The sequence below is a fragment of the Hyalella azteca genome, unplaced genomic scaffold, assembly GCF_000764305.2.
Source record: "Hyalella azteca isolate HAZT.00-mixed unplaced genomic scaffold, Hazt_2.0.2 contig1199, whole genome shotgun sequence".
NCBI classification, from domain to species: Eukaryota; Metazoa; Arthropoda; class Malacostraca; order Amphipoda; family Hyalellidae; genus Hyalella; species Hyalella azteca.
The window spans coordinates 89,229-106,687 of NW_025931526.1; the positions used below are offsets into that span (position 1 = coordinate 89,229).

The 17,459-nt window shown below is 38.1% G+C and overlaps 1 protein-coding gene across 1 annotated transcript in view; it reads left to right on the forward strand.

Moving 5' to 3' along the window:
- Nucleotides 1–17,200, forward strand: part of LOC108681983 (phospholipid-transporting ATPase IF) — a 36,926-nt gene extending 19,726 nt beyond the window's left edge. Inside the window, exons 19-31 of the mRNA XM_047881793.1 lie at nt 3,239–3,385; nt 4,558–4,700; nt 9,203–9,295; nt 9,464–9,533; nt 9,793–9,895; nt 10,392–10,597; nt 10,947–11,019; nt 11,165–11,221; nt 11,258–11,455; nt 12,635–12,783; nt 13,308–13,411; nt 14,914–15,034; nt 15,601–17,200. Of these exons, the coding sequence (XP_047737749.1) occupies nt 3,239–3,385; nt 4,558–4,700; nt 9,203–9,295; nt 9,464–9,533; nt 9,793–9,895; nt 10,392–10,597; nt 10,947–11,019; nt 11,165–11,221; nt 11,258–11,455; nt 12,635–12,783; nt 13,308–13,411; nt 14,914–15,034; nt 15,601–15,669 (1,533 nt within the window). The 3' untranslated portion in view covers nt 15,670–17,200. The remainder of the gene's footprint in view (nt 1–3,238; nt 3,386–4,557; nt 4,701–9,202; nt 9,296–9,463; nt 9,534–9,792; nt 9,896–10,391; nt 10,598–10,946; nt 11,020–11,164; nt 11,222–11,257; nt 11,456–12,634; nt 12,784–13,307; nt 13,412–14,913; nt 15,035–15,600) is intronic.
- Nucleotides 17,201–17,459: the final 259 nt, after the last annotated feature.

Below are 17,459 nucleotides of genomic sequence, written 5' to 3' on the forward strand. Positions count from 1 at the left end.
TCATGTGATAATGTTCTTTTTGTGTCATGATGTGATGGATTTTGTGCATCGTTTGATGATAGTTAATGTGTGCCGTTTATTGATGCCTTATTTGAGTTGTGTGATGATAGATATTATGCGTTCTTTGTTTGTTCCGATTCAGTGATAATCGATTTTAGGTCATGAGAAAACTTTATTAGCATTACCATAATATCCATTTTAATTCATTACTTCTAGAATACAATTAATGTTCAACCATTATTGGCTAAGACCATCCTTAATGGCATCATTCCTTATAAATCACTGGTCATTCGTTATCAATTTCATTCCTCGCTCGTTTATAAGATGATTTGAAATCTAATGACTAACAATTAAGTAACAGTTCCCTGGAATATCAATGAAAGTAAATAAAATAATAAACTCTTAATTTCTGATAAGAACATACGGTATTAATGTTAAATTGCCCTGCTGGGAAACTGTGCTGCTTATAGCAAGCTTTATAAAGTCTAATCAAGCCAAGGTCTTTTGCTGCGTCTTTCCCTGGATTTTAATTTGGCTGGAGCAGCGTACACTGAATCTGAACATTCGCAGGGCCTTGACAGGCGCCGTTGTTAATTGAATCTGTCTGGAAGGGGGGATTTTAGCGCCCGGCTAATTCAATTCGAAGGAGAAAACTTTAAGGCGCATAAGCTTGTTAATTTAGCACTGAGATGAAGTCGTCTTAATTGCTTGGATTGGTCGCGGGCTTTTTACCAAATCATGGGATTTGCTCGAAATTCTGAGCTTGTTTGATCGGCTACAGATTCGTCTGAAAATTGTTGCGTCACTCAGCTGCCTGTTGAAACAGGCTGATGCTTGCGTCACTCAGCTGCCTGTTGAAACAGGCTGATGCTTGCATCACTCAGCTGCCTGTTGAAACAGGCTGATGCTTGCGTCGCTCAGCTGCCTGTTGAAACAGGCTGATTGTTGCGTCGCTCAGCTGCCTGTTGAAACAGGCTGATGCTTGCGTCGCTCAGCTGCCTGTTGAACTAGTGGTTTCGCAGTTTTAAGGTCGAAATGAAATCATTCGATGAAAATTATTCAACACCGTAATTACATTTCTTCTTTTGTAATGGAGAACTGAATTAAAATCGAATTAAGACTGGAAACAGTTTATACAAATGATCTTCTTAGAATTATGGATGAAGAAATGGTTGTAAAAAAGCCACTCGTAATCGATATTACTTTATTTTGCCCCGTAGAAACTTGATAGTTCTAGATGGTTATCATGAAAGATGAAGAAATGCTTTACTAAGAGACACGTAATATAATTGCAAGAATTTTGATTAGCATGCAGGAATTAAGAACAAAGTTTAAGCGCCATTTATATCAAAAAATGTCTCTGTCTTTTTATTTGATGCAGCTTCGTTTTTCTGTCGTCGGGGGCCATGAACGATGTTCAAATTTTTTTATAATTTGAAAATTGCACTAAAATTATAATGAGTTGCTTTGAGTCCAGGGATTATTTATAAAAGTTCAGTATTCGAGATTTTAAATTTCGCACTAAATTAGTTCCCGCTAAAAACGTGTCCGTCATCGTTCAATTTTCCAGTTAAGCCTTTGATCTCAGAGGCGCGCTCTCTAAAGGCGTCGCGCATTCTTCACGAACTTCAAAGACAACATGAAGAATAAAAAGATCTTTGTAAATATTTGTGCGCTTACATTAAGGTAAAGACTACTCAACATTTAAACAAATTTGTTGATTTAAAATGGAATATATAAACAAAAATAATTACTGTTTTTCCTGTCTTATATTACAGTTTTCTTGCTTAATATTTGAACAAGAAGGAATAATTATTAACTGGCAATACTTCAATAGAAACGTTAAAAATTGGGTATAAACAACATTTTAAATATTAAATGTTTCAAATACCCTGTTTCCTATTAGAATGTATGTTGTCGAACTTATTTTAATTTCTTTTCGTAATTAGAGTTGCTTATTTATATCCACGTTCTTCGTTGTTACGAATGCAAGCACAGAACGACGCGTACCGTGTAGGTCATTACAGTTAGAAGTTCCTTCCGAATTTGAATATTTTGAATTGTTCAAACTAAGTTTATTTTACTTTGGTCGACCGAAATTACGTACAAGAAAGTATACGCATTTATTTCTATAGTGTAATTTTAAGGCAGAAATAGTAGTAAATGACTTTACTACACTATATAGGTATAGTAAATGACTTTACTACACTATATAGGTAGAGTAAATGACTTTACTGTACTCACGGCAACACAAAACAACACATGACTTATAACACATCCACCGCATGATAGTGATAGTATACAGGATAATATTAGGCTGTATGCTAGTACATACCTGAATCTTGCACAGTTGCAGTGTTCTGTATACTAGCATACTCATACACGCCTGAATACAGTTACAGTATTCTGTATACTAGCATACTCATACACGCCTGAATACAGTTACAGTATTCTGTATACTAGCATACATGTCCACGCCTGAATCTTTCAGAAAATAGTATACAGGATTAGAGTATAATAAATGGGGTAAATCTAAATCTCTCACGCGCATTTTGCTAATAAATCCGTCGTTTCACTGTAAAAAATTTCCAGCTAACTTAACTTATGTATTGCTTAATATCATTAGCATAATTATTTTGACCAAATATCTGAAATAATTGATGACTTAAAAATATTTCCTTTGACAAAAAGGAGGCGCGCGTGTCTGCGTTTTACGACAAGTTAGAAATGCGGCCTACATCAAAAATACGTGTATAATTATAATGATTTCATTGAAGACCAGAGAATTTGTTTTATTCGCAATTTTCTTATTAGTTTTTTCAATATATATTAAAAATTATATTGGAAAAACTAATAAGAAAATTGCGAATAAAACAAATTCTCTGGTCTTCAATGAAACCTGCTTGAAAGAAGAAATTCTGCCAACCTATACTAATTATAATGATGTGCACTTGGATATTTCACAAGCATTTCGCTTACCAATCCTTTCCTTCACTGAAAACATTTCTCCTTCTTCTTCACCTTCAGCATTAATTAACGCCTTTAAAGTATCTTTTCTAACCAATAGGAAGTAGAAGACCGCGAGACGCGCGTGTGTGCGGTGTACGACAAGTTGGTATGCGGCCTACAGCAAAATACGTGCTTAATTATAAATTTATAATCATGTGCACTTGAATCTTTCACAAGCATTTCGTTTAGTATTACTTAATGTCTTTAAAGTATTTCTTCTAACCAATAGGAAGTAGAAGACCGGGAGGCGCGCGTGTCAGCGGTGTACGACAAGTACGAGCGCGGCCTGCGGCTGCTGGGGGCGACGGGCGTGCGGGACGACCTGCAGTCTGACGTCACCGCGACGCTGCGCGACCTCAGGGCTGCCGGTATCAAAGTAGGAATTGTCCCATGATATTGCTACGGGAGATTAAATTGTTACCATTATCCTATGATATTGCTACGGGAGATTAATTTATTGCCATTATCCTATAATATTGCTACGAGAGATTAAATTTATTGTCATTTAACCTGTGATATTACTATGAGATATGAATTTATTGCCATTACTATGATATTGCTTCGGGAGATTAATTTATTGCATTACCCTATGATATTGCTACGGGAGATTAAATTGTTACCATTATCCTATGATATTGCTACGGGAGATTAAATTTATTGTCATTATACTATGATATTGCTACGAGATATAAACTTATTGCTATTATACTATGATATTGCTACGGGAGATTAATTTATTGCCATTATCCTATGATATTGCTACGGGAGATTAATTTATTGCCATTATCCTATGATATTGCTACGGGAGATTAATTTATTGCCATTATCCTATGATATTGCTTCGAGATATGAATTTAATAAACCCAAGGAAATTTATTACTTGATAAATTATGGTACAGAGTTGTAGCACAAGCGATAAGTTTTAAGCAACAGTAAAATTTAATATGTTTCGTATCAATGTAAATGAAATATGATAGAACGAAAATTTTATTGTATACAACGAATTTCCTTACTTTGGCCAACTTGAAAAATTAGCTAAAAAGTAAAATTTTGATTGTTAAAAGATTTAGGATATCACCGGGAAAGAGAAATTTAAGTAGCGTCTAAGAGCTTCCAGTCTACAAATATGTTACCTCGTTGGTTGACACAAGGTAACCCGTTGTCTACGTATGCAGTACCCATCTTCAATGGTATTCGTACCTAATGGCCCGCTATGGTAACGTTGAACACCATCAGTAGTCAAAAGTTGAGACTTTATCATCATACATTAGCCTTATTCAAGGCAGTTCATATCTACAGGCCTATAATAGCGAGTTACGAGAAATATAGTAGTAATAAGAAATAGTATTCGTGAAATATGATGTTATTGGTACCTAAGGTCATACGTTAACGAGAGTTACCGAGTATATAGATTAATTGGTAAGAAAAATATAGATTTATTTAGAAAGATTGATATTAAAGTCACATGAGATGCGTATTACTTATCTCCCTCAGGCCTGGGTGCTTGTGCTACATGAGCTAAGTATCAAGTATCCCTAACTCCCCCAGGTCTGGGTGCTCACAGGAGACAAGCTAGAGACAGCAGTGAACGTGTCGCAGCAGTGCGGACACTTCCATCATCACATGTACGAGCTCACCGTGACGGGGACCACCAGCGCTGCCCACGCACAACTCCTGCTAGACAATGCGCGGTAACCTTTAATTATTGTTTCCAATCAATTTTAATCATAAACAGATCGATTAATATCGGCAGGGTGGCCCAGTGGTTACAGTTCAGAGTACCAAGATTGGCGCAGAGATCCCAGCTCTGTGCGCCAGTTTCTGGTCAGAATCGGCGAGGAGGCCGGGCGGTTAAGCACAGCAGAATTTGAATCAGTGAGTTGTGAGTTCGAGACCGCAACAAGCTGTGAATGTTCTGCGGTGTTAAGAATCGGCGATAGGCCTACGGCCTACTAACGCTGAAACCGCTATATATGTATAATTTGTAATTACAAACAGATTGAATAATTTAATCAACTATAATTATCATAATCAAATCAATTTACAGGCTTCGTTAGCTCTGATCGACAATGTGTGGTATCGAGACTTATTATTCTTAATCAATAATAATCAACCAATAAGCAGATTTATCAATGATGGATTTACTAAATAATATCCCTCTTTTATCTTCAAGTGCTGAGATCGTCGTCATCTCCTTGTCCATCAAATTTTATTCTCCCATTAAATGAAGCAAAATAGTTTTTTTGGGAAGTCTGTTAAATGTGGGTTTGAAATAATTTCTTTTAAACGGAATTAGTGATTATTATTAAAACTTACTAATAGAATCCGGAATGACGTGATCTATTAATAATTAAAATGAAAAAATTATTGATGCAGGATAACGTCGGGCTAAATTGCCTCTAAACTATAACAAAATATTTGAGTGAGACAATACTAAAATAAAAACTCAGTGATGACTTAACGAGGATTCAAACAGCAATTTCTGCGCAATGAGAATCCTAATTAATTACTTTTTTTAATTCAAATAATATAATTTTTATCAGTGTTTATTGCAACAACGTTCCACTCAATAATTTATTTATCGCAAATTATAACGCGATACGATATTTAAGTAAATAGTAGCCAATGAGGTTAATAGAGTCATTCTTATTAACAACCCGCAAACTCTCAAAATTTTTAGAAGCTTCTAAGTACACAAGATATCGCAAAAATACAAGAATTTACCATTATCCTGTTTTTAGAGGGGTCTCCCCTCGCGGCAGTCTCCCCCTTCCCTCGATAATGGCAATTTAGTCGAATTACCGACAAACAAACCGCGCCTCGAACACCGCGTCAAAACATCCTTATTATTTCTTAAGAAAATCAATGAACAAAATCAATGGAGACCCCAAGCGAGAAAACAAGCGTTAGGCCCTCGTCCCCCCCCCCCTACCTCATCTTATTTGTAGTTCCCACCCTTAGTTGTAGTTAAAAAATAATTACAGTCGGTCTACCAAAGCCGATAATAACTTGAAATGATACTCACAAATATTATATTATACCTTGGCCTCATAAGAATAAATATGTTAGTAAAAGAAATGCTTATTTTACCAATTCTCAAAAGTTGTATTTTACAGACACTAGTTACTTAACAACAGTCGTGTTTCATCAATATGCATGTTTTATCGACACTCGTGTTTTACCAACACTCGTGTTTACCAACACTCGTGTTTACCAACACTCGTGTTTACCAACACTCGTGTTTAGTGTTTACCAACACTCGTGTTTACCAACACTCGTGTTTACCAACACTCGTGTTTACCAACACTCGTGTTTACCAACACTCGTGTTTACCAACACTAGTGTTTACCAACACTCGTGTTTACTAACACTCGTGTTTACCAACACTCGTGCTTACCAACACTCGTGTTCATGTTTACCAACACTCATGTTTTACAGACGTCCATATTTTATTGGTGGTCATGAAGCAGCTGAGCTCGTAAAAAATATCGACCGCGTTTTATCGACCAGAAATTAGCAGAAACTCGTCTTCTCCATCAAAATTTCTTCATATTTCGATTTTCTATTTCGACCAAAGCGCCAAAACAAGCCAAGCAAAAACTCCAATAAGAATTTTTCGGCTTCGTAATTAATCTGGACTGATGAACGGCGAAGCGCGTCAGTCGGCGACCATGACTGATGATCAGACATTTCTTTGTGTTTGTTCTTGTTTGTGCGTCCTCAGTGACGTTTGATTTTGTGTGTTTGTGTATGTTTGTCTGTGTTTGTTGGTCCACTGTGATATTCGTTTTTGTATATATAGTATTAGGTGGCAGAATAAGCTTGTTTAAACACGAGTTTTTAATGAACAGAGAATTCATTGATTTTAATTTTCATGGTCAAACAATATCCTTCAGATGACGTTTGTTTATCAAAATGCAGGTTTAAGGAAGTAATTTTAATTTATTAAGAACATTTCAAATGATACAAAAAACCTTCGAGTTTTATGGGGCATTGAATACAGAAATTTCAGCGGAAATAAGTACATGATACACTTAAATATGATACAACACAAAAATTTGTTACCGTGAAAATAACTCCAAAACAATCTCAAAGTTCAGAATATACGGTGGTTGTGAGATAGATGCTGTAGTCCAATCCGTAGAGATGAGGGCTTCACTTATCGCGGGTCGGATGGTGTCTGGGCGCTGCATGATCGAAGACGATGCTGGTGGGTTCCTCCAGCACAGTGCGAGTGACAGTCTTAGAATAGAATAGAATAGAAGTGTCGGCACTGAAGAAATAGGCCCATGGCCTGTTGCCGATTCTTGTTCATAGAATATAATAGAAGTGTCGGCACTGAAGAAATAGGCCCATGGCCTGTTGCCGATTCTTGAACTTTTCGTGACTTGATTCACAAGGGATCCGGCCTTTGGAACCCGATCTTTCCATAGCTGACGATTGATTGAGATAGCTTGTCTTGTTGAGTTGGACGTTGTCAAGGGTGTCACAGAGCCTGCTGAATTCATTGCTGATCTTGAGATGAATTTGCTCGAGTGAAATAATTTGCGACACTTCTAATATGATATCAAAGTTTCCAAATTTCTTATTTCTGAGGTCACTGTTGGCTAGTGTGGTTTTTAACGGAATTAGTTCAGCTCTGTGTCTCAGAGTTATCATTTCGTCTCTCGCTGCCTGGTCATGCTTGCAGAAATTAGCATTAGATGGCAGGATTAATTTGTTTAATTAAACACGGGTTGTTCATGAGTCACCCGTGAGACTTGAGAATGTTTTGGAGTTATTTCACAGTTTCCAAAATTTTTGTGTTGCATGATATTTACATGAATCATCTAATTATCTCCACAAAAATTTCGTAAACTGTATTTATGCATGTTTTTTAACGTTTGTGCGTCTTCTATGACGTTCGTTTTTTGTGTACTGTGTGTGATTGTCTACGTTTGTGAGGAGTAATATACGTTTGTTTCTTGCTTGAGGTTGTTTGTGCTTATTTTTTATTTGGCTGTGTTTGAATTTCTTCAGTTGTGTTCGTTCTTGGAATATTTTGTATTTGCGAGTTCTAATTTCCGCTTGTTTTCTTTTTGCGACAGTTTGTGGATATTTTTTTATATGGTTGTGTTATTAATTCCTTGTATTGTGTATGTTTGATTGTGTTTACCTATGTTTGTACGTATTTGTTTCCTCTACCACGTGTCTGTGAGATAAAGTTTGAATTTCATTTGGTTATAAAATTAAGATCGTGCTTGTTTTGGTGCTTAGAAGTTTGTCAGTGTTTGAGGGAGCTTTTGTTGCTCCAAGAGTTTCTCCCTGTTTGTTCGGGAACTTGGCGTCCGTTGTAATGCAAACAGGATTGTGGTACAAACAGGAATTCATTAAAAACAGGAATATACTACAACAAGAATGTAGTACAAACAGCCCAGGAATGTATTAAAAACAGGAATATATTATAAACAGAAATGTAGTACAAGTATAGGAATGCAGTACAAACAGGAGTATAAAAGAAATAGGAATGTAGTATAAAGAGGAATACGTATAAACAGGAATGTAATACAAACACAGTAATGTATGGCAAACAGAGGAATGTAGTACAGACAGGAATATATAAGAATATTATTCAACAAATGAGACTTGCATTGAGAATTCCTAATCATGCAAGTGAGGAAATACGAGTAGGCCTAATTTGATGAATTCGCTACTTATTTGGAGGAAAATTAATTTGCTTGTATTTAAAATGGAATTTTCCCATAAATGATGAAGTTTGATTGCTAAGTATTCTGAAGAATAACGAATGAATGAATTAGACTTTGACTTAGGCTGGTGCTCTAATATCTTTTCTGACGAGATTTTTTAAAACTAAAAGTGTCGAAAGTAGCTCAGTTTCACATGAGCTTTTTCTTATCGTTCAGACGTCGCAGAAAACTGAATAATTTCGAGTGTAAACTAAAATATCATTTACACATGAAGCTCATGGCTAGATAAGTTTGCTGCTTCATAGCGATTATTTGACATTTTTACAAATATAGGCCAATGTTTAGCATTTTACCCTGGGCCCATACTTTCAAAAAAAGTTCAGGTCCGTAAGGTCTTGCACATCAACATTAATTGTCCGCAACACCGACTTTATCGTCCACATTTGAGAATTTATTTTGAAGTATTTTCCGGTAATTAAATTGAAAATATCTCGTGTATTTTTCAGGCAGGAAAGTGCAATGTTCTTTGGACGAGAGAAGAGGTTGATCGTAGACGGAGTTTCCCTCGTCCATCTTCTCACGAAGGATCACATTAGAGCGTTAGTCTCATCTGTTGATAATTTCACATTAACGGGCACTACAATAACTACGTTAAGTGTAGTGAAGCCACTCTTCCAAATAAGTATTTATAATGTCTACATACTGAGTATAAATAGGTAGCGAGTCAAGATTTTGTACCGAGAGTTTAATTATTGAATTTTCTTCAGGTTCCGCGATGTGGCCATGCGGTGTGAAGCTGTTCTGTGCTGCCGCTTGTCTCCTAAACAGAAAGCCGAGGTGTGACACGATCATTATATTTTAATTATACTATCTTAACGATAATTATATTCAAGAAGAATTTTTGGGTAAATAACGTTCAAAATTACATGCACTTCAATCCATCGCCTGAATTAGTTCCTAACTTTTCGTTTCTAGTCATTAAAATATGATATCATCATTCTATATCATTTCAATTTTCGTTAATATTTAACTGAACCTATTGTTTTTTCTACATTATCACCCCATAATCCCCATTAAATTGATCACAATTTCCTAGGTCGTGCGCATGGTGAAGACCTCCTACAGGAGACCAATTACGGCCGCCATCGGGGATGGTGCTAACGACGTATCCATGATACAGGAGGCACACGTCGGCATCGGTAACTCAATTAAATTGTGGCATGTTCATGCTCGGAGACACAGTTCATGCCATCATTTAATGTTCACACAGTTCATGTTATTTGTTATCACAGTTCATGTTATCACAGTTCATGATATCACAGTTCATGCTATCACAGTTCATGATATCACAGTTCATGATATCACAGTTCATGAATTTCATGATATCACAGTTCATGTTATCACAGTTAGTTCATGATATCACAGTTCATGATATCACAGTTCATGTTATCACAGTTCATGATATCACACTTCCTGATAGGATCGATTACAGTAACAAACTGATGAGCCTTTTGCCACATAAGGGTGAAATGTGCTTCGCTATTTGAACAACGTCTCACTCATTTTAATGAGTGTTTTTCCTGTATATCATAACGGTTGACGATGACCTTACACTTATGGAGACATACGCAGTTAGAAAACACAGTTAACTGTTGTATGTTTGGTAAGTCTAGAACCTAACTTTATATGTTGCAGGTATCATGGGTTCTGAAGGCAGGCAAGCGGTTTTGTGTTCAGACTTCGGGTTCTCGCGGTTCAAGTACCTGCGTAAAGCCCTGCTGGTACACGGCCACTGGTACTACGTACGCGTCACACTCCTGGTACATTACTCCTTCTACAAGAACGTAGCATTCATCACCCCGCAGCTCTTCTACGCCTTCTACAGCGCTCTGTCAACTCAAGTATCTCCTGCCATAATATTACAAACATGTTGTGTATACGGGGTATGTATATGAGGTATGTATACGGGGTATGTATACGGGGTATGTAAACGGGATATGTAGACGGGATATGTGTACGAGATGTGTATACGGGATATGTACACGGGATATGTGTACGGGATATGTATACGGGATATGTGAACGGGATATGTATTCGTGATATGCACATGGGATATGTACACGGGTATGTACACGGGATATGTACACGGGATATGTATACGGGATATGTCTATTTTGTACTTTCACTGTCACATCGCCAGTTGGTATCTGGCGCTGTACAACCTAACGCTGTCCACTACAATCCCCGCAGACGGTGTATGCCAGCTGGTATCTGACGCTGTACACTACACTCCCTACAGACGGTATACGCCAGCTGGTATCTGACGCTGTACACTACACTCCCTACAGACGGTATACGCCAGTCGGTATCTGACGCTGTACACTACACTACCTACAGACGGTATACGCCAGCTGGTATCTGACGCCTGTCTCTTATACACATCTAGATGTGTATAAGAGACAGACCTAACGCTGTACAACCTAACGCTGTCTACTACAATCCCCGCAGACGGTATACGCCAGCTGGTATCTGACGCTGTACAACCTAACGCTGTACACTACACTACCTACAGACGGTGTACGCCAGCTGGTATCTGACGCTGTACAACCTGACGTTCGCTGGTCTGCCCATCCTGGTCTACGGGCTGCTGGAGCAGAACTACTCGCAGCAGCAGCTGCTGATGCGGCCGCGCCTCTACAACAGCATTAGCAGGGACGCTCGGATGACCTGGGGCGCCTTCCTGTTGTGGCTGGTGCTAGGTGGGTGCTGGGAGGTGCTGGGAGGTGCTAGGTGGGTGCTGGGAGCTGCTAGGTGGGCATTAGTTGCATGATAGGTCCAATGAAGTAATAGGCGGGCCACCGGTGAATGATACGAGGTGAGAGCGTAAAATAAGTTCCACGGTCTGCCGATGGCGCTAGGATCGTTTTCTATGCGCGGCTATGGCAACACAGGCAGGTTGTTTGATTCCCCAACTCCAATCCCTTACCAAGCCAGCGTCCCTGCGACGCTTGGTCTTGCTCCAGCAGGCGTCAGCGATGGAGCTTCCTCTTGCGTCTTCCGCCAGCTGCGAGTTGCGGTCTGTTACTTGTTCCCTGCCGCTCAGGCGAAATAGGCGATGGAAATTCACGTAAAACTTCGTCAAGTGTATAGGGAAAAGTGTATGAGCTCCGGGATGGTGGGCAGATCCAAGCGTTGCAGGGAGGCTGGCTTGGTATGGGATTGGAGTTGAGGAATCAAACACCCTGCCTCTGTTGCCCAGCCGCGCATATAAACGATCCTAGCGCCAGCGGCAGCCCGTGGAACTTATTTTACGCACTCGCCTCGAAGAATGGGTACTCGGTAGTTACGTAACGATCGTTAATCGTAAGTAAATTGTGTAGGTTGGAAATATACAAGAGTTGGACAGAATAAGGAAAGCCCCTAACATTTCGAGATCTGTAGTGTTTGAATATAATATCCTAGTGTATAATCTCCTAGCTGAGAGATATTATAATTCCTTTGAGATTATTAGGTGTAAATCTGTCTTTTGTCACATTGTTAATACCGTAAATATTCACGATGCTAGTGAACTCTGGCTGATAGTCGTAACAAGTAAACTAAAATAAAAATAATCATCATTGTAAGCCAGTTAACAATGGCCAGTTTTGATATTTATAGATCCGATAGTTTTAAGATTTTATAATAACAGTTATTTTGTGTGATCATAGTTGACTCTAAAACAAAACTAAGGAACCAAGCGCGATGGGAGCAGGTATATAAGATGGGAGCAAATTAGATTGCTAAGTAACGTTCTACAGCCTCAAAACCACTCATTCCATGAACGACAGGATATCTTATGGTATAACCTATTTCAATGGTTCATATCAAACTTTATTAGTAGTATCTATGGTAAAATACTATCCATATATCAACCATTGACTACTGAACGTTGCTTGTAGCGCTGTGGCACGCTGCCGTGATGTACTATGGCCTGTTGATTACCGTGTATCCTGGAGACACACCGGTCACGGTATCGGGACAGACACTGGGCATGGACCCTTATGGTACTATGCTGGTTACCATGTGCGTCATAGTCGTCAACATGAAGGTAATGTATGTCTCAATCTGTTATGACGCTGTTACACTGTTAGAAAAATGACCGTTAACGGTATTACCGGCATTTCAGTGGCCGGTTGGCACGTGAAAAGAAACACCGTTTCACCGTTTTTATTCCAATTTAACACCAGAATTCCGTAAAACATCGGATAAAAACGGCAAAACAGTTTATTTTCATGGGGCGACCGGCCACTAGGATGCCGGTGGGACCGTTTTTTCATCGTTTTTTCTAACAGTGTATAGTCATCAACATGAAAATAGTTTATACCGCTGTACTCTGCCGTGTATTTTATTGTCGTGAACATTATGATCCTAAGTGCATAGTTTACTGTTATTTTCTTCTATTGATGTGATAAACATGTATTGAGTAAGTAAAATAGTCATTGAACATTCAGATTGACAATTTTCAAATATTAATTAGTATATACTAGATATAATCGGTATCCAGTTATAATTGATAATAGTATATGTTGAATAAATAATTACAACTTGTAACTTTAAAATATTGTTCACTAGCTGCTACTAGAAGCCTACCACCTAGACATCCTCCTTGTTGGTTCCTTCATCATCACTCTCGTGGGCTACGTCATCACACTCGCCATCTACACCTTCCCTTTCCCGTGGGTAACATCATTGCTTACGTTATCTTAATGTTCAGTGTGATGACACATGCACTATACAATTGTGATTGTAATATGGGGAGGCTTGGTGGAAGAGGTAGGTAATGTGGGGGAGGCTTGGTGGAAGAGGTAGGTAATGTGGGGGAGGCTTCGTGGAAGAGGAAGGTAATGAGGGGAGGCTTGGTGGAAGAGGTAGGTAATGTGGGGGGAGGCTTGGTGGAAGCACACATTACCTACCCCTTGGTGGAAGGGGTAGGTAATGTGAGGGAGGCTTGGTGGAAGAGGTGGGTAATGTGAGGGAGGCTTGGTGGAAGAGGTAGGTAATGGGGGGAGGCTTGGTGGAAGAGGTAGGTAATGTGAGGGAGGCTTGATGGAAGAGGTAGGTAATGTGGGGGAGGCTTGGTGGAAGAGGTAGGTAATGTGGGGGAGGCTTGGTGGAAGAGGTAGGTAATGTGGGGGAGGCTTGGTTGAAGAAGCTGGTTATGTAGAGAAGGTTTGGTGGAAGAGGCTGGTTATGTAGAGAAGGCTTGGTGGAAGAGGAAGGTTATTTAGAGAAGGCTTGGTGGAAGAGGAAGGTTATTTAGAGAAGGTTTGGTGGAAGATGTAGGTAAGGTGAAGATCACTCAGAGAAATTAGTAGATGAAGATCTTAAATAGAGATGAACTATATGCCCCTGAGTGGGTCATCCTAATCCAGTTTGTAATGTCAAAAGGAACGCATCAGCGTAACGTTCGCATTATGTTTATGCTGTGGTAAAAAGTGTGTAACTATTTCAACAATATGACCAATTCATTTTTTTCTTAGGTAAAGGCTTGGTAAAGAAGATATGTAATTTATTTGAGGAACGTTTTATATGCGAATAATATGTTAATTTGCGTTGAAAGTTAATAATACATTGATAAGGTGGAAACTATAGATCTGTTTCAGTTAATGACCAGAGCATAAAAAATCTCACCTCATGTCACATTATATTCACAGCCTTTTATTCTTTACCGTAAAATTTTCGTATTTAGGGAGTTGCTCGCTTTCAAAATTGATAATAAGATTAGGATTTTAAATTTGTTTGTAAGCGTTGAATCAATTTTCTTATCAATCATTTAATCTCCCGGTGCAATTTTATCTCCAGTTATGTAAAATTTTTGTATTGTTCCCCCCAACAAAATTTATTGATGAAAATTGTCATATAATGCTGATTCTTCTTCTTAATTGCAATCTAACTTCCTTAAATTAATTATCATAGTATGGTGATTAGCACCACAGCACGAGCCTGGTGTGTGAAACATCACACATCAATTGCTAAATATTACTTATCAAGTTATCATAGTATGGTGACTATCACCACAGCACGAGCCTAGTGTGTTAAACATAAACATCACACATCAATCACTAAACATTACATATCATAGTATGGTGATTATGACCACAGCACGAGCCTAGTGTGTTAATCATCACACATCAATCACTAAACATTACATATCATAGTATGGTGATTATGACCACAGCACGAGCCGAGTGTGTGGTGACATGCTGCTCATAGTGAAGTCACCATGTCTGCTCTTCACCATCCTGCTGCTGTGTGTAGTGTCACTACTGCCTGACGCCACCATACTCTCCTACAAGGCGGTCAGTCTCACCATTATTCATAAAACAACCATGACTATACATGACTAAAAAAATTATATTTATGTATAATTTTAATACATACACTTCTGTTATTATCAAAATGATCTTAGCCGAGGTATGCGTGCATTATTCACATACGTGTATTATCTTTAGTTAAACCTGAGCATTTTGAAATTCATGTTCCGATTGTAATGGTCATAATTCAGTATACCGATAGCACTATTATTATCACTTGTGTTAAGTTACTATACCTAATCATTACTCGATTAATTGATAAGAACATTGAAAATTTTATCAGAAGAATTATTCTGTCTTCTTTTAATTTCATAGACAATCGTCGTTATAATAATATAATTAGCATGTATATGTATAAGTTGTTCTTACAGATACATAAACTGCACTTGTTTATCGTAATATGTTAACTGTACATACGAATTGAGTATGTTTTAGTTCCAAACAATAATTATGACTTTCATTTGAATTGGTCTATTTTACATGTCAATTGTACATTATGCCCGAGAAATGTTAACCATTCATTTTAATTTTTTACATGATTTTACGAGCAGATGTTGCGGGCTCGAAATCAACGGCGCGATACGGCGATTACAGACGAACAACATCAACAGTTTTCATAGCATATCGTATTGTATGACAGTATATAATAATAACGTTCAAACTAACAATTCTAATTCAAAGCGCAGTGGCCAGAACGCAGATGGCAACAATTACAATGTTGAGATTAACAATCACGAGATTGAGATAAGGAATCATGACGTCGAAAGCATCAATCACAACATCGTGAGTTGCAATCGCGATGTAGAAATTTACTGTTTTTAAGTCAAGATGTCAATCTTGATGTCGTGTGCATCAATCAGGACACAGTGCAGGAACCACGGCGTTGGTCTTCGCAATTACAGAGTCAAGGTTAGCAATCATCACGTCGTGGAAAGCAATCAAATTTTCTCTAGTAGTATTGGCGGTGCAACAAGCAACAATCATTACGCAGGTGACTGCAATCACCACAAGGAAATAAGAAAGTACAAAATCTGGTTAGCAATCTCCATGCTAATCAGCGGAAGCAATCACCAACTTGCGTGGGTATATTCACTGATTTTACTACTACACTACAGGTTGATAGGTTAGTACAGGTTACTACAGGTTGATTACACCAAAGAATTTTTATCATGAAGAAAGAAGTTTTGGTCCTTGGGAGATTGGTTAAAGTTGTTATTTCACTATTTATAAGCTTATAATATAGCAGATAGCTCTCTGTATATAAGTTGTTGTTTGTTATTTATTTTTCTCGATTGTCAACCAACCAATGATAACATTGTTATTAATTAGTTTCTAAAGAATTTTAGCCGCTCATGATAATTAAATTCATACATGATATATTAGATCAATAATGCATGAAACAGAAATTTTCTCCTATTTTCTAGTGTTTTTCCTATTTGAATCACTTGTAAAATAGGGATTACATGAAGTTATGTTTTCATATTCATTGTACTGAATCCCTTTGACATGATTATTATTAATCGTGTCTGCTTTGATATTGTTGAGCCAGCAGTCGAAAATAATTAAATTAGATTATATTTTATGCAAAGCAAAAAGTTTCCAAAGTTCAGCTTTGATATCGTGTTGAAGAAAGATAATGGATAAGTGAATTGAGATATTAATATTTTAATATTTCTTTCATTATTGATATTATATTCAAATATACTCTCTGTTATTCCTTCGTAGTACAAATATTTTAAAACACTTTTAGGATCAATTTTCACCCGTGACGCACCCACCTAGCTCCTTATCCGTTTCCACCCGTTTACCCCCGTGACACCCGTTAAGAACAATTCATCCGTTTCCACCCGTTTACACCCGTGACATACCCGTTTACACCCGTGACTCACCCGTTTACACCCGTGACACACTCGTTTACACCCGTGACACACCCGTTTACACCCGTGACACACCCGTTTACACCCGTGACACACTCGTTTACACCCGTGACACACCCGTTTACACCCGTGACACACCCGTTTACACCCGTGACACACTCGTTTACACCCGTGACACACCCGTTTACACCCGTGACACACCCGTTTAGGACAACTCATCCGTTTCTACCCTTTTAAACCCGTTTACACCCGTTTACACCCGTTTACACCCGTGTCACAGTGAAGTTTTCCTAAAAAAGTTTTAACTGGAAAAGTTATTTTCTTATCCTATGAGCGCGAGAGCTGTCAAGTGAACGCCGATGGCTGAACAGAAATTAACTTGTTTATTCAGGTGAATAGTTCAGCCCTTGCCTCATGCGGGACACGAGTAATATGATTCAAAACTTGGATCGATCATTTGAGTTGATTAGAGTGATCATTAAAGACGATCATTCAAGTCGATCATTTAAATCTATCATTCGTGGGTATGATGT